Genomic DNA, 20,648 nt, shown 5'->3' on the forward strand with positions numbered 1-20,648 from the left:
CTAAATCCAGCATCAACAAGATGATTGATGGTGGCATTTTGGTGTGTTCCTGACTCTCTTGACAACAATGTTATAGACCAATCACTAGCTTGAAGGTTCTTGTATAATCCTAACATAAGCATGGGCTTTAAATTCTTTGCCTCTATGATACAATTGCTAATGCTGTTATAATGAAAATCCAACACGAAAAAAACCTTGTCAAATATAGTAAATGGGTGAAAATCCTAATCAATTATTTTATTTTATCTTTCTTAAGGCTTCAAAGGGTGTGTCTCTGTATGGATTTGAAATTTAAATTAATAGGGTGTGTTCTTACATGCTTTGAAGTGTTAATCATGTTATAGTTTTTCTTTGCTCTATAAAATATTGTTAAATTTGGATCTCACTCGAAAAAATAAAAAAAATAACTCAAAAGATAGTGCGCTCAGCCTCAGGCACATATAGAAATCCAACCCTGGATAGATATCTACAATGCAAAAAGTAACATGTCTAGTCTACTCGTGTTTTTTTTTTGAACAGCCACCTTTATTAAGCACCCAACCTCATAAGACAGAGGAAGGGGCGAATGTGAAAACAACAAGAAAAGCATTCCCAGCGTACAACAATACAGGGAGCAGTACAAATACTAGTAATAGGGAACTCCCTATACCGGACAAACAAGACAAGATCAGCACCAAAAAGAATACTACAGCTGCATAACAGGAAAAATAAAACAGCAAAAACCAGCAAACAAACCCAACCAACTGCAGGCTCAAAACTGCCGCACAGTTGGGGTGTTTGTACGCCACGCCAATCCGGGCAGCTGCACCCAAAACTCCCTCCTACCTAGCTAGGCACTCCCTAGGATTCCAACACCATTCATAAAACAAAAAGGCACCAAAGTCTACTCATATGTTTTATTGTAGACATAAATTCTTTCATAGGTGTATAATTTCGAAGTATGAACTTAGATCTACAACAATAAAAGCAAGTTTATACTCTTTAATTAATAAGATAACATATATGTGTTATTAAACATTGAAATCATTTTATATCTACAAACATTTTTTTCCATTACGTATATTTACTCAAAGATGCACCTCGTAGTTGTAGTACATGAGATGAAACAATCAAAACAGAATGACATGAACAACTTATCAAATTATGGGAACATTAGCAATATTCCATCTGTTTCAATAAAACATTATCACGTGCCAGAGTCCAAGTTCATAATGGAAGTACAAAATGACTAAAAGTCACTCACATGTGCCAAAATTGTGTATATGGATCAAAAGCTTGAAAGCAAACCTCCAGAAACGCCGCATATCAAGTTTGGCCTATATGAAACAAAGAAATTTTTGTATGAAGAGGTGTGCATGGGTACAGAGAGATTTTTTGAACCTAAAACTGACATATCAACACTATAGGTTAGATTAGTTGGCAAAATTTGATAATGGACAATAGTTAACTAATGGCTGCCCTTTAGAAATTATAGATTAAACTTGTATGTTATTGATGTTTTCAGATATAGAACCATATTGTACACATAAGTCCTGGTACAATTTGCAAATAATATGTGGCTGGCATTGGCACATGTAGTCCACCATCAATTTACATCAATATTTCCTTAAGCTCTCTCTTCCTTTTGGACTGTGACCGTAGTTTATTGGTACTTAAAGAGTAGTGTGATTTGATCTGTGAGTACAAGGATTTCTGCAGGTACCTATATTGACCCCAACGTGATAGGAAAAACCAGTTGAAAGGTTTGGTAAGTATTGGACCAGTGATAGAGGGAAGGAATATCAAACTAGGCCAAGCATAGGTTATTTTCCGAACAACTAGATTCGCTACGCTGGCAAATTTTTCAGACCGAATCTTACCATTTCCCATTATTTTAATTACAAGTCCATCACAATATTGCACCTTATCACTCCTCAGCTTAAACAAGTTCTCTGTGCATTGTAATGCCAATGAAAGCACTGCATTGACTTGCTCAGCTAGTACTTCTGAATTGGGAAATGCACTTGCAAGGTAGGGATCGACAATCTTCTCGATTTTGCGTGTTTCCAGCAATACAGATCTAGCCCAGGTCACTATGTGGGTCTCCTTCGCCTCATCATTCATAGAGGGGACTAATAATTTCTTTCTGGTTATCAGCTCAAGCAAAACAACTCCATAGCTATATACATCAGACTTTCTTACAGGCACTATATCATAAGCATTTTCTGTCACAGATGACAAGGCAAACAAGTTAGAGAAATACTATCTTGCAAAACTCTACCTCTGATCTGTGTTGTAAAACAAACTCATCACCACATCCTAGAAATCAAACTATTATCGGCAATGAAAGGGTGATGAAATTTAACAGTAATTATGAATGGATAGTAAATTACCGGGTGCAATATAGCCAGGGGTACCAACAAGGCACGATGAAAGCATTTTCCTGGTTTCAGAATGACTATAAGAATCCTCAAACAACATTCTGTGTAGGACAGTGCCAAAATCAGCTATAATAGGCTCCAAATTGTCATTAACAAGTATGTTCTTTGGTTTGATGTCTCGGTGCACTATTGGTGGCACACAATCATAATGCAGATAAGGTAGTCCTTGAGCAATTCCAACAACTAAATTAAACCAAACATTCCACGTTAAGGGTGGTAGGGGTTTCTTTTCATGCAAAATACTGTAAAGGCTTCCATCGTCAATGAAATCGTATATGACAAAACCATAGTTATTTCCAATCAAGTGGTTACGATATTTGATTAAATTTCGATGCTTAATCATTCTAAGAACTTCAATTTCGCCGCACATGATACTTAGCCACTTTTGCTTGTTCCATCCAAATTGAACCTTCTTTATAGCACAAACACATCGATAAACTATGGCTTTGTATACAATACCATGTGCTCCTCTGCCAATAATATATTGATCATTTAGGTTCTCTGTAGCCTCCAACACTCGATCATGAAGGTCAGGCAGCTTCCTTTCCGTATGGGACTGTTGCTTAGGATCAGAGCCCTTTTTCAATTCATTTATTTGGAGATATGTTAAAATTATTATCACCACCACACCAGAAACAAATATTGAAGGTCCAAGTTCTATCATCACAATTTGAACATTACCGATACCTTTGTGATCAGCTGGTTTGTAGACACATGGATTTATAAAACTAGTTTTAAAGCAATTCAAACATCTAACACATAGGAGAGGATTACCCATGAATGACGACGGTGATGAATTTAATAACCTCATTAGACGTGTTGGTACAGAACCAATGAGAAGATTGAAAGAAATGTTGATCTCAATTAATGAAATAAGACCTTCAAGAGCATCTATGCTTCCTGTCAAATTGTTCAGGGATATATCCAAACTTTGCAGCAGTCCTAGCATCCCAATTTCTGAAGGAATACCACCTGTCAATCCATTAGCACTCAGATTCAATCCATAAAACAGATCATGCAATGTTCCCATCAATCAAGGAAGTTTTCCTCGCAACAAATTTCCACCAAGTTGTAACTTGCGAAGGTTGCTAAATTCTGCCAAAAACCCTGGGATACCCCCTGTGAAATGATTCTCTCTCAAGACCAATGTGGTTATGTCTCTCCAACTTCGTAAACTTGATGGGAATGATCCATTTACGAAATTGAATCCCACATCAAAATGGTCCATGTTAGTACAATTTGACAAGTCAAGAGGCAATGGGCCTTCCAAGTTATTGTGAGAAAGATCCAAAATCACAAGATTCACAAGGTTTCCCAGCTCTAATGGTATGTGCCCTGCAAATTTGTTGCTTGACAAATTAACGTACATGGTAATTTACCAAACTTGATGGTATCGGTCCACCGATACTGTTCTTGCTCATGTCCATGTATTTCAGGTTCATATTACTTTCAAAGTCGGGAAGAGACCCGGTGAAATTATTTTCATTGAGAAACAATCTCTTCAGAGTTTCACATCTTCCTATATCAGAAGGAATGCCACCTTGAAGTTGATTGATTCCCATGTTGAGCTCTAACAAATGCTTTCCAAAGCAAAGATTTGGCGGGATATTACCTCGAAACTTGTTATTCATACAGTCCAACTTCACTAAGGTGCTGTTGATTCCCAAGCTTTGAGGAATGACTTCTGAGAACTGATTGTCAAACACTGAAATATTTTTTAGATACTTGAGGTTCGTCATTTCGAAAGGTAGTTCCACAGAGAGGCTGTTGTTGTGAACCAAGATATGCAAGGCTTGAAATTTTCCAAATACTGACCGGAATTTTTCCTCTCAGACGGTTGAAAGACAATTCAAGGTTCTCTAGTTTACTGCAATTATCAAAAGATGAAGGAACGGTCCCTGAAAACATATTACCATATAGATACAATCTCAATAGATGAGTTAAGCTTCCAATATTGGTTGGAATATTTCCACTAAGAAGGTTACTGTGCAAGCTCACTTCTTCAAGGGAAGGAATTTCAAACAAAGAGTTTGGAAGACAATCTCACAAACTTTAAATTTCGTAGTTTTTTCAAACTATACGGTATGTTTCCACTAAATCTATTCTCAGAAAGGTCTAATTTCTCTAGCAAACCACAGTTGCTTAACTCCGAAGGCACCTTTCCTGAGAAACCATTACCAAACAACAAAAGGTTCTTCAAATGATAAAGGTTTCCAATTTCTGGTCCAAGTTGACTAAAAATCTCATGACTAGTAAGGTTAAGTGAAATCAAATTCTGCTTATGGTCGCATTGAACACCAAACCATGAACATGGATAGGAATCAGAAGCCTTCCAGCTAGAGTTGATGAGAGGAGGAACAAAGGTCCAGTGTGTCAAGAGTGACAACAAAGTCAACCCATCAGAGTTAAGAGTAAAACCACCATGCAAGAAGGAAATAATCATCAACAATAGTGTAATAATTTTATTGCTACAGCTAGTTCTATCCATTTAGAGAAGGTTGCAACTCAAAACAAAATAAGAAGCACTTAGTTACCTTGTCACGTTTCAGGGAAAGATTTTGGAGCTGGTGAATGAGATTGTTTTGTTCTTTGAGTTGAGGTGTCCAATGTTATAGTTTTCTGTTTCTGTGTGGGCATTTGTTTCTCCTTTTGATTATTAAAACAAAGTTGTTGGAAATTCCACCTTCATTGTGGTCCACCCTTAGCCACCTAATTGTGGCATTTGGTTTGTTTTATTGCACCCTCCAACACCTTCATTGTGTTGGGTTTGAAGAGGTGGATTTAGTCTCGCATTGTTTTGCAAAGAGTGGCATTGTGTGGAGAAAGTTGAGAATTTCGTAGCGTTAAGAATTTTCTTTACTGTAGGCGTTTATCTTTGTAGCCTCAAAAACCCAAATTTAAATTCCCTTGATTGTAAATGACTATTAATGCCACTTTTTATACGGAAGTAAACTTAATGCATTCCATTAATAATAACCGTCTCAATACAATGTGGAAAATAATAAAAACTTTGGCGATTAGCAAAAAAGCTTGATGCCCAAGCTAACTCATGAACCACTCGATTAGCTTGTCTCTTAACGAAATTGGCCCCGCAGTTGTGATTCAGATTTAGTAGTTCTCTACACTTCTCACTAATTCTCCATATTTTGTCATGCATGTGTTCTTGGATTTCAAATTTTGGATTACTTGCAGACAATCCATTTCAATATCCACATATGCAAATTGAAAGTTATGCAACCATTTAAGTTTAAATACAAACATTAGGAAAAATTGCAAATATTAATTACATTATTTGAAGTACACTTTTAACTAAAAATTATTTTACAAAATTGAGATCATTTAAAATCAAATTTACAAAGTATGAGTTTGGTTCCGCGTCCAAAACCTTTAGAACTGGCGGAAGAACACCACATTGACGTGGAAGCTACACTTTGTAGCTTAGAAAATCACCGTAAAAAGGTATGTCACTGTCCCATGGCGGTGGCAAAACGCTCACCCAAACATACGCAAACACACCTCTTTCGTAATATACAAAAAATATTTATCGAACCAAAAACTCTAGGATAAAACCTAATATATATCCAGCACCTATGCTCTCCTCTGAGGCTCAAACATGTCACATATAGGGTCTGGTAGCAAAAACTTTCGCATTCCGGTATCTGCATCTGTAACAGTCAAAATATCAACATGACTGCTTATGATACTTTTTATCCTGAAACCCTTTTTCTGTATCACATTCTTTTGTCTAGAAAAATATTCATTTGCTTTGGTAGAACCTTCATCTACTGTTCTGCAAAATAGAACATATTGGTGCTTAAAATGTGGTTCTCACATACTTTGTGTATGTTTGGTACAAAGTGTAGCAATATACTAGTAAACATGTCACATATACTTTGTGGATGAACAATGAGTTTGGCAAAATCACGGTGGTTCAATGTGATTTTGACAATCACACCGTCAATCCAAACATGTACTTTGTAATCGAATATAATCTTAACTAAAAATAATTAAATTCATAGTAATTAATAATTAAATAAACAATAAAGCAAAGACACCTTAGATATCTATAAAACAACATTTGTGGTTTTTCTCCAACCATTATCTAGGATATATGGGTGGAACATAATACCTCATCATCAATGAAGACCAGCCTCTAAATCCAGCATCAACTAGATTCTTGATGGTGACATTTTGGTGGGTTCCTGACTCTCTTGATAACAAAATTATAGACCAACCACTAGCTTGAAGGTTCTTGTATATTCTTAACATAAGCACGCGCTTTAAATTCTTTGCGTCGATAATACAATTGCTAATGCTGTTACAATGAAAATCCAACACCAAAAGAAAACCTTGTCATGTTACTGCTAACAAAATGTGCAGATTAGTATACTAATCTGGATTAGCTACATAAAAAATGTACAATAATTACATTTGAGCTGCTATAGCATGAATGAAAATTAGTAAACTAATGCAAGTTGTAGTAAAAAATTATTAAGACACAAACATTCCAGCTGTCCTAGATCTTAGCATTTATCTATACTTAACATTATCTAGAATTAAGCTTGTACATAATGGATAGAGGATCTGCTAATACAATAAACAAAGTTCATGAAGATTCAGATTACAAGTCTTCAAATTTTTTCTATATGAAATTACATTTTCAAAGTAGTGAAATGTGATATCATAAATAACACAAGAAAGTAGAATTTTCTTTACTAATATTGTAAAACGGGGATCCGAATTACTCGCAGTCAAGAATCTATACGGTTAGACAAATCGAACATTAATATGGATTTTGAGTACAGAAAATAAATTAAATATCAAACACAAATTTAAAACTATACATCATGAGCCATCTCGACTAAATGAAATCCAAATCCCAAAAAACTAAACTAATAGAAATAAAATCCAAATCTTAAATGATAAAATTACCTTAGTAACAAATTGGAAGAATGAGGATTCCATTGAAAAAGGCTATCTATGTCTATCAACACCACATCAAAACCATCTTCTGATGGTTTAACACCATTGAAGTAATCCTCAATCACAGATTTGGTTGAATCCAAGTCTCTTGCATATTGACCACCTTTGATATATTGTAAAGACAGGTCTTTACAAATGTTAGGAACATTATGTTCGTCCAAATTATTGAGCTTAGCATGTAGAGAATGAATTTTGCAATAACTATAGTCATCATTTATATTCCTAAGCTCAATAATTCCAGCATTGCTGTTTTGACATGATTGTAGCATCATTGCCATTGAAACTAGCAGAGTGACTAATAAAAGTCCAAGAGCAGCAAATCCAGCAATGAAGATTGTTGCAGAAAATGATGTGATGTAGAAACCTGATTCAAGCACAAAACTACTCCCCATCTCTGTGAACAAGAAAAAAACAAGACCAAAAATACTAATCAAAATTAGACTTTAATAACAATTAATTTCTGTTTGCTCGAATCGTGTGATTAAGAACGAGTACATAGTTAATTTAGACCTTAAAACTATAGGGCAGGCTCCAAAATGACTTTTGCATATGAAAATTCTCGATTATACTAGTCTTTTTTTTAGATCAGTTAGTTGGCTATATCGACTGATCCAAAATGACTAGTATGATCGAAAAATTTCAATTTCATTGATTTAGACGATGGAGTTCCTCGTCCCCTACAATTTCAAAGACTAAAACGATGAATCGTTAATGAGCAGAATCTACCATATAGGTGATAATAATTGTTGATCATACCAGAACCAGCTGAGAGACTCCTTGTAGAATACATATGCTCATGGCCATAAGCAGACATAATAACACTCCAAAGCTTAATCTATCTTTAGGATCCAATTCAAATAACACCAAAAACTTGCTTCAAGAAATCCAAGGTGTGTCCTGAAATTTTAGAGAAACTTGGTCATTAATCATAACCTTCAGTTTCATTGAAAAAATATGAACAAAACTCATAAAAGTTTCTAGTCCTAGACAACATTAATTGCACTAAACAAATTTAGGTGGAAGAAAAAGAGTGGACACTGACCCAAATAATGTTGTTTGTTATATTTATGCCAATAAGATTCTAACACAACATGAACAAAACAGCCATGTTGTGAACATGTGTGCAGTTAAGCCGGTGATTTGGGAAGGTAGGGAAAGAGCACCTAGGACAGACATTATTATTATATGATATGATGATGACATAGACAAAGTGAATTATGGATGAAAGATTATGGTCTAAATAGTATAATGTACAGCTAAGCCTTTGAATTTAACGTGCCTTTCCATGATTGGTTAGTGACATATTTAATTCTAGCATACATAGGAAAAAAAATCGGCTATCCTATCTACACTACCATAATTAAATTTTAAAATGTCAATAAATTAAATTCTAAAATCATCTAAATTCTATAACCATTTCTCAACTTATTTGGAATCTTGTAACAAAAAAAAAAACTTATTTAGAATCTTATAATGGGAGAAACACAGTTATGCGGATATTTTGATATCGACGATTAATCTGGGATAGAATAGTTTAGATTACACAAGAACAAAATCAATATAAAACAATCTTGACCGTTCATTTGCGATCGTTTGAGATAAAAAAATTGTGTGACATAATTACTTCGTTAAAACCATAGTCCCTACTATGTCTTTGCCTCAATTGTCAAACTCCAAAACTCTTCTACTTCTATAGTGTTTCTCAAAACAAAATTTTACTGTTCTCTTCCTCTAAGATTATAGTAAGTATTAATTTCTTTTTTGACGATATAGTAATCATTAACTTTATATTTAAAAATACTAATCAGTAATCATTACCCGGAAATGATTAATCTGATATAGATAAGAAATAAAAACAATATTAGTTCCTTAAAAAAAAAAAAATTAGTTACTATCTAGACTCTAGATTGTAGCTCCCACAAGAAATATTATTACACCTAAAGCCACCTGGCAAGGATCCAATGGTGGGGTAAAGCAAGCAGTAGTGACTAGATTCAAGATTCCAAGAGTCCTGTGTAATTTATCTATAAAACACTAAAACGATATCTGACACAACATTGATACGAACACGTAAACGAACATCAGATACGACATTGATATAAACATGTAAATATTGGTTAAAAATTGACAAAGTGAATTAATTAAACAAAATTACATGTGTTGTTGTCGGACATTGGTATGTATCGGACACCGAATTTTTATTAGAAGTGTAGGTATTCTAGAGTACTTGTAATTTATAACAATAATTTATAAATAATGCACAAATAGTCCACACGTCTAGATCCACATGGTGCAATCAGTGGAGTTACCTTCCAAATGCAATCAACATCATTCATTCATTCATAAGTTAACCAAGACGGAACAAGTGCACAATGGAATAAATTCTAATGATCAAGATGTTTGCCAAATCACACATTTTCATTTGGATTTTTCTTAATGAATTTCATGAATTTACCAATAATATTTGTTTTTGTATTTTGGATTTGATTTATTAAAGTAAAAAAATTGATAGCTGGATTTAAAGTTTCAACTAAATCACAATGCCACGGAACTCGTCATTGGTCCAAACATACACTAACACCGCATAAAAGACATGCAAGAGTTATGTAAACTGTTGTAATTGTCTGTAATAAAATGTAAAAATGTCATGAAAATGTGAAAACCTTTTACTTCTAGAAACATGAGAAAATCTTGTATGGACACAATCACAAATAAATATCATTTAGGCACTCTCACATTACATGAACAAAATTTAAGTAAAATATTTAGTCACATCAATTAGCATTATTCAATTTTATTCTCTTTTATATTTTGTTGGTTTTGTGTGTGTGCACAAATATATTTATTTGGGTTTGTATCCAAGCAAGAATACCTCAATATCCCAACACCTATAAAACTAGGCAACATATTGTGAATTTCTTTTTTGTGTGAAAGCATTTGGCAGCACTTAACTCCTAGCCTTCCAATTATTCATCACCACGAGTACCATTCTCCTCCTTGTACTACCATCACATATATGCTATGTTTTGTTAACTATATATATACTTGTCTCATTTATTAAAAAAAATAAATAAAACTGTGTATCTGTCTCACCTTGCCGACCTCCAACAATCTTCCACCTAGTTAAATCATATAAGTGTATTGAACAACCATTTATAAGATAATTTTTTAGACAACTATAAATTTGTAAAGAAAAATAGGTATAGATACAAAAACTAAATCAATATAGAGAAAACAAAAACATAATGTGAGTATGAGAAAGAAAATTGTTATAAACATTGTCACTAAATAATTATACAAATATCATTTTTCTTATATGTAAAGTTTAACTCAATCGACAACACGTATTCGTAGACCGAACACATTAACTCGTATTCAAATCTAAAATTTTATGTAATTTCGTTTTTAAAATATAAAATCGTTTGACTACATTTTACTATTTTTTTTCCTCTAAATATTTTAATAACTTAATCTTAAAAATGCTAATCATTGTCCGGAAATGAAATTAATTAATACTATGAAGTAGATAAGAATAAAATTAAAACTGTATATATGACACGATGTCTTAGATAGGTAGCTCCCACAAGCTTGCGTTGAACATTGAAATTATTATTACACTTTAGAGCCACTTGGCAAGGCTCCAATGGTGGGGTAAAGGAAGTAGGGGCTAGATTCTAGATTCCAAGAGTCCTATGTAATTTTCCTTAAAAAAGAAAACAAAGAGTTGTATTAATGCTAGAAGAATAGTCCATACTCCACAATCCACTTGGTGCAATCAGGCCAAAATGCAATCAACATCATCATAAATCAGTTAATAAAGACATAACAGCTGCAAAATGGAATTTTATTCTGATTAGGATGTTTGCCAAATCCACATTTTCACTTGGATATTTTTGTGAATTTCTTGCATTCACCAATTATCTTTGTTTTTATTTTGGATTTTATTTATTAAAATAAGAAATATGGATGGTTCAAGTTTGTTGAAGGATTTAAATTGCGTGCTCTTCAAGCTACCATTGTAGGGATCTGGATAGTTCTAATATCTTGGAGCAACATTGTATGGATCTCAATTCATGCAATCAAAATAACATGTAGTTACATGTATTAATTGATCTTTATCATTATTAATTTAAGATTCGTTGAGATGAATAATTATGTTGCACGGTTGTTGCATTAAATTTGAATTCAAAGCTCATGGTTAGAGAAATTATTCACTATAAACTTAAGAGACCTTGTCAAACAGATTTCAATAGTTAAGTGAAAACTAAAATTTGGTCGGAAAAACAAACTAATGGTTTCATCCTAATCCATGTGAAATATTGGGCACAATTTTGTGTTATTGGGCAAAATTACAACCTAGCAAAATTGAAATAGAACTGTCCAAGTTACCCAAAATAAATAAAATAATAAAAATGTTGCTTATAAGATGTATTTCCCCTCTAAAAAAAAGATAAGAGATATTTCCAAGATGCTCATATTTTCAAATAGATTTTTAAATTTGCTCTAGATATTACTCCCTCCGTTTCAAAATGAGTATCGTTTTAGGTGTTTACACACATATTAAGAAATGCAATGATTAAAAGAAAGAGAATGGTTATTTTACCAAATTATCCTTATTAACTATTGGTTAGTTTTAAAAGTAATACTTTGGAAGTAGTGTGCAGAGTATTAATTGGTGGATACAATTAAAAAGAAAAAGTTATTATTGCATTGGAAACTGAAAGCGACATTCATTTTGAAACAATTATTTTGGCTAAAGCAACACTCATTTTGAAACGGAGGGAGTACAAGAGTTCACGTCTGCATTAAACATTCTCACAAAGTGTCAGAACAACATAAATGAATCTAAACAAATTGATAATGATTCTTGTACTATAGAATTGCTGTCACAAAAAATGCCTGGAGGACAGCCATGTTGATTCAAAATATGAACCACAAAGATTATTCCCAGTGCTGCAGTTACAACCAAAGAATAACAATAAAAAGGTTCATTCATACTATCTTGATATCATAATATGCTTTAAGAATATTTGTACTTTTATCTTTCTTTCATCTCAAAACACGGTGCCAATCTAATGTAGTGCTCAATAATTGAATAAATTAAAAAAAGTTTATTTAATTACCTTTGACAAAATTGATTCAACATAATAGGCTAGGTTTGATTAATCATGTAAAAATACATTGAACCACAGAAACATGTAAAAATTGAAGGAATTACAGTTCATTTCACATATAATTGAAATTGAAATCCCAAACATATTCATTTGAAAAGAGAAATGAAATTTTCCTAATGCATTTAAAATACCTTAGATATTTGGAAAATAGATTTCAAAATTCTTGTTATTTTGGAGTCAATCCATAGCTGGATGGTTTGAATTATCAGACCTATGCTCTTATTAAGGTCCAACACTTCCGAATTGCAACAAACTCGATAACAATACAATTTACCTATCAGTCAAAACTTAAATCATGAATATCATTCTACATCACTATGGCTTTTCATAATCACCGAATCATGCCCTTTTTCATAAATGAAACAACTTATCTGAAGGTTCGTTTACCGACTGATGATCATAGATGGTGAGTATCAGGTCACAAAATTGCATTGTCATTTGTCAGCAAAGTAGTCTCTCACTAATTAATCAAAATCTCAAGAACTGATTCAAGTTTCAACCATTTTATGAGATTACTCCGTTCAAAATATTATTCACTTCACGTTCTACAGTTCTGGCCAACTCAACAGCTGATCCAACGTAAGTGTGCGGCGTTAAGTTTAAGAGATAGGCCTTTGCATCTTGTGGAATATCTAAGCCTTCGATGAAGTCTCTTATGCTCTCTTTGGTAATTGCTTTTCCTCTTGTTAGCTCCTTTAACTTCTCATAAGGCTCGGGAACACCGTATCTCCGCATAACCTAAATAAAGAATTTGCATACTATATTATTATTGCAGGATTTTGAAAGGTTAATAGCAACAAGCAACAACAAAAGGTAGGGCTGTTAAAAAAACCGTTTAGTTTGTGAACTATCTGTCACAGCTGGGTTCCCTTCGGTTCGGTTATTGTTTTTTTTAGAGTTATAATATTCAATATGGTTCAGTTTTTGGTTTTTCTTCAACTGTTTTAATTATCAGTTAAGAATAGCAATTTCATACAGTTCGGTTCACAAAGAATCAGCTCGGTTCAAGAAACCACGAAACAGGTGCACTTAACCTTTATACCATTTCGGTTCATGACAAACCATTAACAGTTTGGTTTAGTTTTACTTTTACCAAACTAATACAACGATCTGATTTCCTTTGTGAAGTGAACCATGAAAAGTCCTAAATGAAGGCATCAAAGAAAAGCACATTTGAACACATTCCATCCTAAAACATCAGTATCATTGCAAAATTTATATTGAAAACAATAATTGACTCGATTAGTATTTGTAGTTGTGGAAGTATTTAATAAAATTTTAAACTAGATTAAGAGGCCTTTTCCCCCATAATGTGTCATCAGCTAGTAAACTTTTAAGAAAAAAACTCTCCTAATGTTGTTCTACCAAGTAAACAGCCACACATCGTGCACTGAAGCATATCCATGGACTCAAGTCACAAATATATTTAAGGCATTCAATATAATCTAAAAAAGATTAAACTAGATAAAAATGTAAAGACAGAAGAATATAAATACCGTCTGGATTGGTTCAGCAAGCACCTCCCAGCACTGGTCCAGGTCTTCGTTTAAGCGAGCTTCGTTGACCTAAATTGTGAATTGTTAATTATAACATTTACAAGAAAGCTCAATGTGTAAGCGAAAGCTGACTGTTTTTTGTCCAGATTTATAAGCAAACACAAGAAAATTGTACTGTAGTTGTGCAAATAATCAATGACTGCAACACTGTACATACATCCTCCTCATATAAACAGTATATTAACTACAATGAATCTGACAGTTGGGGCAACAAAATGTATAGCAATAATAATAATAATAATAAATATAAACATAACGGTTTATTATCATGAAAAGATAATTATGCACAAACTAAAAAAAAAAGTAGCACAAATCAAATGTTGGATTGCACACCTGAAGCTTCCCAATTCCTTGAAGTGTGCTTTTATATGCAAGAAGAGAGTGACCAAAATTTACACCCATGTTCCTTAAGACAGTTGAATCAGTCAAATCCCTCTGCAAAACAAAAAAGCACAAACTAAAAAGTATTACTTCTAAGCTCCACTTGCTATTGAGAACTTAGAAGGGATCAATGAGATAAATAGGGGAAAACAGAATAGAGGGATTTAATTTGTAATGGGATAGCTTTCGTGTGAAAGGAGCAGTTTAGAAATAAAGAGAAAACACTTGGGAAGAATTATATTTTCCATTTTCTGTTCAATTTCAATAAAATATTCTTTTATGACAATTCGGTCTGAATTTTGTTTGTATCAGCAGTTGACACAATTAGACTATCACCTACTCTAAATTATGATAAAAGGTCCATACACTAGGATAGCTTAGGTTACTCTTTCACGCACGCACACACACATTATTAAACAAAACTATACTAACCACTTTCAGAAGATGTAATTGTAAAAGGATTTCATTTACATACAATGTCAGAGTTAAGATTTTTTACACGAAAAATCAACCATGATAGTCAGATCAATAAAAATATTTGATTTTAATCATAACTACTTCTAAAGTCATACAGTGTATCAAAATTAAACTCATTGTAAAATCTTCTCAGTGTTATAGTTTAGAATAATGCCAACACATAATGATCGGAATAAAACAAAGAACATTAAAATCAAATCAAACTAAAGTAAGTCTTGCCTGCCAACGTGAAATCGGCAACTTCATGCTTAGATGAGAAAAACCTCCATTAGCCACACCTAAGTTGCCTTCGCTGTTCTCAAAATCAATGGGATTCACTTTGTGAGGCATAGTTGAAGACCCGATCTCCCCAGCCTTAGTGGTCTGCAAAAAAACCAGTTATGAAAAATGAAAACGATTGTTGTTTTGCTAAAAAGTAGGGTGCGACACTCTGGTCATAGATAATGTATTAGAAAACTCACCTGCTTAAAGTAGCCCAAAGATATATAGCCCCATACGTCTCTGTCAAAGTCGGTTAATATATTGTTGAATTGGATGAATGAATGAAAAATCTTTGCCATGTAGTCATGGGTTTCAATCTGTTAACCAAGGGAAGTAATATAATCAGAAGGAATCATGAAATTACCATCTTGTGAACAAATCGGTATGTATGATTAAATGATTCTGATCTCCTAGTGCTAACTTCAATTTTATACGCACTCAAGATATAACTATATATGTGTAAAACTGTGTTAAACCAGAATAGAGCAAAAGGAAATAAAAATAAGAAAAATTTGATAACACACCTGAGCAACATAAGGATTAAAACCTAATCCAAGAGACTGTACAAACTCTTGTGCAATGCAAGACCAGTTAACATCAGGATATGCAGCAAGATGTGCATTGTAATTTCCAACTGCACCGGCAAATTTCCCCAAAATCTCAACCTGAGATAGTTCCTTCCTTTCTCTGCTTAGCCTCACAGCAAATATTGCTATTTCCTTCCCCAAAGTTGTTGGTGAAGCTGGCTGAAGAATATCACAGGAAAATCACCAAGTTCAACCAAGACGGTTTAAGAATGAAAATCTGGCAACTAATAAAATTGAAGAATAATAATACTAACGAACTGAAATAATTGCTGAGTCAGCATTATTTGCAATATCTCAATATTACAATCTACAATGGTACATTTATTCTTAAATAATCAAGTAATAATGAACGAATCAGCTTACCTGGCCATGAGTGCGAGAAAGCATAGGAACATCGGCATTGTCTTTGGCCATTGTACACAAAGCTTTGATTATTTTATCCATGACAGGAAATATAACAGTATTCATCGCTTCTTTCAGCATCAAAGCATGGGCAAGGTTATTTATATCCTCAGATGTGCAAGCAAAGTGGAAAAACTCAAGCACCTGTTGAAAAATATTTGTTTAAAAATTACACAATGCCATCAAGGGTCTGTTTGAATTAGTTATTTGAGCTTATCTACTGATATAAGAACTTGTGATAGCTTATGGGAACATCTGATCACATGTACATAAGCTGTTTTCAGCTTATTTTCACAAGTTCTCCATGATAGTTTATGGAAACATTGCATCAATAAGCGCTTATATGATAAGCGTTTCATTAAATTGTTAATCAAACAGACCCAAAACTCAAACAGAAAGTAATGTACAATGACAAAGCACAAAAAAATAACATAAAGTGAATCGCAACCTTGGCAATTTCAGCATTTGATTGGCACTTCTGTTTCAAGAAATACTCCACAGCTTTAACATCATGATTCGTAATCCTCTCAAATTTTTTAATCTCCTTAACATCATCTTCACCAAAGTCATCAATCAAACCTTGTAAGAAAGACTTAGCATCTTCACTAAAAGCAGGAACCTCAGTAACTTCACTAATTTCAGCAAGCTTCAGCAACCATTTAATCTATAACAACATAAACACAAACATAACATTAGAAAAACAATAAAAAAAAAATAGTTCTTTAAACAAACGGGTATCCAAAATCTGTTGAATATGGCACATATATAGACACGGAAATATGACAAGGGGTGGGGGAGCTGAGCTGGCAAAGGTTCCGTATCCCACGGTACGTTTCAGGGATATTATTCTAGTCTGGACTGTAATACTGTATGTATGGCTTGTAACATTGTAAACCCTAATCCACTGTATGTATGGCTTGTAACATTGTAAACCCTAATCCACTCAAGTAATATTCAGAACTATAGCTACTCTATAGTCACAAAGGTAGGCACAATTGACCGAATTGTGTGAACAAACGATCATGTTCCATTGCTTGCGATTTACATTATCTTTAATCTTCCGTTAACAAGAAAAATAAATAATGGGGTACCTCAACAATGACCCTATACTAGTAATTGAGTCCATATAAACACAAACATAACATTAGAAGCACAATAAAAAAGAGCTCTTTAAGCAAAAGGATAGTGAAAAAAATCAAAGAACAAACAATGGGGTACCTCAACAATGACCCTATAGTAATGCACTCCATCTATGAACACAAACATAACATTATACAGTTCTTTAAGCTCTTAAGCATAAGGGTATCAAAAAATTAGGAAAAAACTATAGGGTACCTCCGCAATGACCCTATAGAAATTGAGTTCGTGTATAAACCATAAACATAACAATAAAAAAGGGTACTTTAAGCAAAAGGGCCATCAAAAAATGAGAAAATAAGAAAAGGGTGTACCTCAACAATGACCCTAAAGTAATTGAGACCATATTCACTCATGAAAGGAGCTAATTCTTGAACTTTTTGACGATAACGGCCGTCTAACGGAGATAAAGCTGTTAAAGTAGAGAGTTCAAAGTCGCCGGAATGAGCTCGGAACATGTTGGTATTGGTGGTGGCGATAAGGGATTTGGAGGTGAAGTGAGAGGGAAAAGAGAAGGAAAGATGAGAAGAAGGAAAAGGGTGTGTTGGATTTTGAGGGATGAGGGCATTGAAGGTTCGAATTTGGGTGGTGTGTGAGAGTGCCATGAGTGAGCTTTTGAAGTTCGGAACAAATGCTTCAAACTATGGCTTCTTCCTCTTTTGCTCCGGTCATTCATACAGTGTCAAACCTAACCAAAGTTGTAGAAACCGGACCGGATCGGCTGGACCGGGAACCGCGCTCCAATCCGGTTCGGATGGCTAAAAAACCGCTGATACAATAAACCGGAAAACCGTCAAAACCGGAAAACCGGCGGTTCAGGCGGTTCTATGGGTCTGACCGTGTTTTTTCCTTGTTATTTGAAAAAAGGATTGAAATCATGTCGAATAGTTGTCAATCTGTACAGACTTTAGTTTTCCATGATTTATCAATTACTCCTCATTTGTTCTCAACAAGAGAAGGAAAACCAGACCTATTGGTTTCTATGGACAGAGATTGAGAGAGAAAAACAAGGAAGGAAAAGCAAATTATTCTGTTTATGTTTCCATGAGAGTATTATTGAAGGTACAATAGAAGTAAAAAAATAGGAGAAGAAGAAAGATTAACGCAAGAGAGAGATGCAAAGCTATCTGGATTGGGCTTGTAAAAGAAGCCCATGTTGATTTTTTTTTTGTTGTTATTATCATAAATTACTATTAGTAGTACTAGCTAAAAAACATAGAAATACGTATTTTTGAAAGAAAGAAAATAGACTAATGTGTGCAAATTCAACATAGCGCCACTTAATTTTTTATTTTTGGATTACTTACTATATTATTATATATTTTTTTGAAATTATATAATAAAATAAACATTAATTTTTAAATCCGGTTGAACCTCGGTCTAACCCCGTTTGAACCTTGAAACCCTGAAGCCATACCTACACCGGTTTAATGTCCGGTCCGGTTTTGATTACTTTGGTAGTAACTATCGTTTGAGTATGAATATTGTGTTTGTTACAAATATAGTTTTACACTTTTTTTTATCAAATGATAAAGACAAAAAATTGGACATTTGTGTTTGTTACATTTTAATTTTAATATTTAAATTTATTCTTATCTATTTGTTAGATGTGTTATTTGTATTGAAAATTGAGAACATTTTTAGAAAGAGAAAAAGTCAACCCAAAAGAGCCGGAAATGGTTGTTTTCTTTATATATAGTATAGATATAAAACTCCTCCTTTGGGCGAACTCAAACTTTGTAGAGGAATGTTAGCAACACTCACTTTTCAACACTCTCTCTAACACTCACTGTTTTATCGGATGAAATCAATGTATGTCCCACCACTTTGTGTAGGTTCAATTTTTAAAGTGTAGACCAAGAATGATTTAAATCAATAATAGAGTGAGTATTAGAGAGAATATTCAAAAGAGAGTGTTGCTAACATTACTCAAAATTGTATTGGGTTTAGGGTTTTGGAGTGTTTATATTAATTCTTCAAATTCAATTTATGTTGATATAATATTCTTAAAATTAAAAATATAGTAATCATAAACATTAATTATCATTCTCTAAATAGTTCCTCTTTCAAAAAATGCAAAAGATTTTACCATTTTGCCTAGTATTTTCAATTGTCCAAAGTCTTCTCTTCCCATCCCCTCCAAACTCCCAAACAAAGTCCTAGTAATGATGATTGTAATTGTCAATTGTGTTCTTAGAGTTGCCGTCACTTTCTATTGAGCATATAATGAGGATGGAACATCTGATACGACATATGGTAGTGCCTCAAGAAGAACCTGGATTCTTGGATCCTACATGCGGTTCTTAGTTCATTGTTTTGAGGGAGTGTGAGTGTGTGACTCAAATGTGCGTTTTTCCCGCTTCTTTTTCTTGTCTTTGTGTTACCAAACAGAGCTTTTTTTGTCAAATGAGCTTATAAGCTAAGAGCTAAAAGCTCTTTTTTTGGGTTTACCAAACAGAGCCTAGTCATTTTTTGGCTCTGATATTGATTGTCTCCATGGTACTGAGTGGGACGTGCAATGACAAACCACGAGTATAAATAAGAATTTTGGTGAGTCATCTACCTCTAATTTGGGCAGGAACACGATGCGGAGGAATGTGAGTTGATCGGTGGGAGACAACATTCCCCCTTTGATGTTGATAAAGATTGTTGGATTTATGAAGAAATCTTATAGAATTGCTTGCTATATTGTGTTCTTGAATGTTTGCAAAATATATTCTAAAACTCCAAAAATCCACTTCTTTAATTTGATGGACTATTCTTAACAAAGGGTGTATTTATTTACACTAGCAGAAAGACTGACACTAACATCTTATATTGGTTTTCTTAACTAATGCCCCATCATTTCCATTTTATTATTTGGAAAATGACAAAGAAAAATAATTAATTGATAAAGGTTTTTTTTTATAGGATGAGGAATTACAATGAATAACTAATGAAGAGTACAAAGTAAATACATCCTCTAAAACGGTAGTCTAAAAGAAGCCGTAAGAAATGAGGTGTATGCAGCTCTAACCATGATTGTCAGACTCGTGAGTAGACTCGTAAACTCGTACGAGTCTAGAAGGCAAAAAGGAGTGAAAACACATATAGAATCACTTTTTGTAGTAGATTCGTACAAATTTGTGAGTATATGACGATTTTATGAGTATATGGGTAAACTCAAACTAAGCAAAATTTGAAAAAGAAAAAAAACCTAAAATCCCCTTTTCTTTTTCATTTTCACTCCAAATATAGAAACGAAAACACTCAAACGAAAGAATTAAGGTC

The 20,648-nt window shown here is 33.5% G+C and overlaps 3 protein-coding genes and 1 pseudogene across 5 annotated transcripts; all 4 read right to left on the reverse strand.

The window, feature by feature from the left end:
- Positions 1 to 1,143: 1,143 nt before the first annotated feature.
- On the reverse strand, positions 1,144 to 5,051 carry LOC146924080 (receptor-like protein kinase). Its single transcript, XM_085709113.1, has 2 exons — positions 2,373 to 5,051; positions 1,144 to 2,204 (listed from the first exon to the last, which is right to left on the reverse strand). The coding sequence occupies exons 1-2, from the start codon at positions 3,448 to 3,450 to the stop codon at positions 1,591 to 1,593; spliced, it is 1,692 nt and encodes a 563-aa protein (XP_085565239.1). The 5' UTR covers positions 3,451 to 5,051; the 3' UTR covers positions 1,144 to 1,590.
- On the reverse strand, positions 3,454 to 4,908 carry LOC146924081 (uncharacterized; annotated as a pseudogene).
- Positions 5,052 to 5,649: 598 nt separating the features above from the next.
- Positions 5,650 to 8,615, reverse strand: LOC146924082 (uncharacterized protein At2g39920-like). 2 transcript variants are annotated; one of them, XM_085709118.1, is made up of 5 exons: positions 8,446 to 8,615; positions 8,160 to 8,300; positions 7,353 to 7,797; positions 6,550 to 6,735; positions 5,650 to 6,210 (listed from the first exon to the last, which is right to left on the reverse strand). In XM_085709118.1, exons 2-5 carry the CDS (start codon positions 8,215 to 8,217, stop codon positions 6,009 to 6,011), a joined length of 891 nt encoding a protein of 296 aa, XP_085565244.1. In that variant the 5' UTR covers positions 8,218 to 8,300; positions 8,446 to 8,615; the 3' UTR covers positions 5,650 to 6,008. The 2 variants fall into 2 exon arrangements, with proteins under 2 accessions (XP_085565244.1, XP_085565243.1); XM_085709117.1 differs by lacking the exon at positions 8,446 to 8,615 and having other exon boundaries at positions 8,160 to 8,442.
- A 4,051-nt stretch (positions 8,616 to 12,666) lies between these two features.
- On the reverse strand, positions 12,667 to 18,424 carry LOC146924083 (uncharacterized). Of its 2 annotated transcripts, none has more exons than XM_085709114.1 (9): positions 17,693 to 18,424; positions 16,690 to 16,905; positions 16,203 to 16,385; positions 15,777 to 15,998; positions 15,453 to 15,569; positions 15,211 to 15,354; positions 14,467 to 14,568; positions 14,074 to 14,142; positions 12,667 to 13,315 (listed from the first exon to the last, which is right to left on the reverse strand). In XM_085709114.1, exons 1-9 carry the CDS (start codon positions 17,981 to 17,983, stop codon positions 13,082 to 13,084), a joined length of 1,578 nt encoding a protein of 525 aa, XP_085565240.1. In that variant the 5' UTR covers positions 17,984 to 18,424; the 3' UTR covers positions 12,667 to 13,081. The 2 variants fall into 2 exon arrangements, with proteins under 2 accessions (XP_085565240.1, XP_085565241.1); XM_085709115.1 differs by lacking the exon at positions 17,693 to 18,424 and adding an exon at positions 17,333 to 17,342.
- Between the last annotated feature and the right edge of the window lie 2,224 nt (positions 18,425 to 20,648).

The sequence above is a fragment of the Medicago sativa genome, chromosome 5 (assembly GCF_051527215.1).
Source record: "Medicago sativa cultivar Bolivia chromosome 5, Bolivia_mono, whole genome shotgun sequence".
In the NCBI taxonomy this organism is placed as follows: Eukaryota; Viridiplantae; Streptophyta; class Magnoliopsida; order Fabales; family Fabaceae; genus Medicago; species Medicago sativa.

What these genes read in the sequence shown, in the direction of transcription:
- LOC146924080 (XM_085709113.1), bottom strand. Translation starts at nt 3,450, where the DNA reads ATGGGAACATTGCATGATCTGTTTTATGGATTGAATCTGAGTGCTAAT. An exon ending in CCCTGGCTATATTGCACCCG is followed by an intron (nt 2,205 to 2,372) that starts GTAATTTACTAT and finishes CATCTGTGACAG; the next exon opens with AAAATGCTTATGATATAGTG.
- LOC146924082 (XM_085709118.1), bottom strand. Translation starts at nt 8,217, where the DNA reads ATGTCTGCTTATGGCCATGAGCATATGTATTCTACAAGGAGTCTCTCA. An exon ending in GAGTCTCTCAGCTGGTTCTG is followed by an intron (nt 7,798 to 8,159) that starts GTATGATCAACA and finishes TCTTGTTCACAG; the next exon opens with AGATGGGGAGTAGTTTTGTG. An exon ending in TCTTCCAATTTGTTACTAAG is followed by an intron (nt 6,736 to 7,352) that starts GTAATTTTATCA and finishes TCATTGTAACAG; the next exon opens with CATTAGCAATTGTATTATCG.
- LOC146924083 (XM_085709114.1), bottom strand. Translation starts at nt 17,983, where the DNA reads ATGGCACTCTCACACACCACCCAAATTCGAACCTTCAATGCCCTCATC. An exon ending in ACTTTAGGGTCATTGTTGAG is followed by an intron (nt 16,906 to 17,692) that starts GTACACCCTTTT and finishes ATGTTGTTATAG; the next exon opens with ATTAAATGGTTGCTGAAGCT. An exon ending in TTAATCCTTATGTTGCTCAG is followed by an intron (nt 15,570 to 15,776) that starts GTGTGTTATCAA and finishes CTTGGTTAACAG; the next exon opens with ATTGAAACCCATGACTACAT.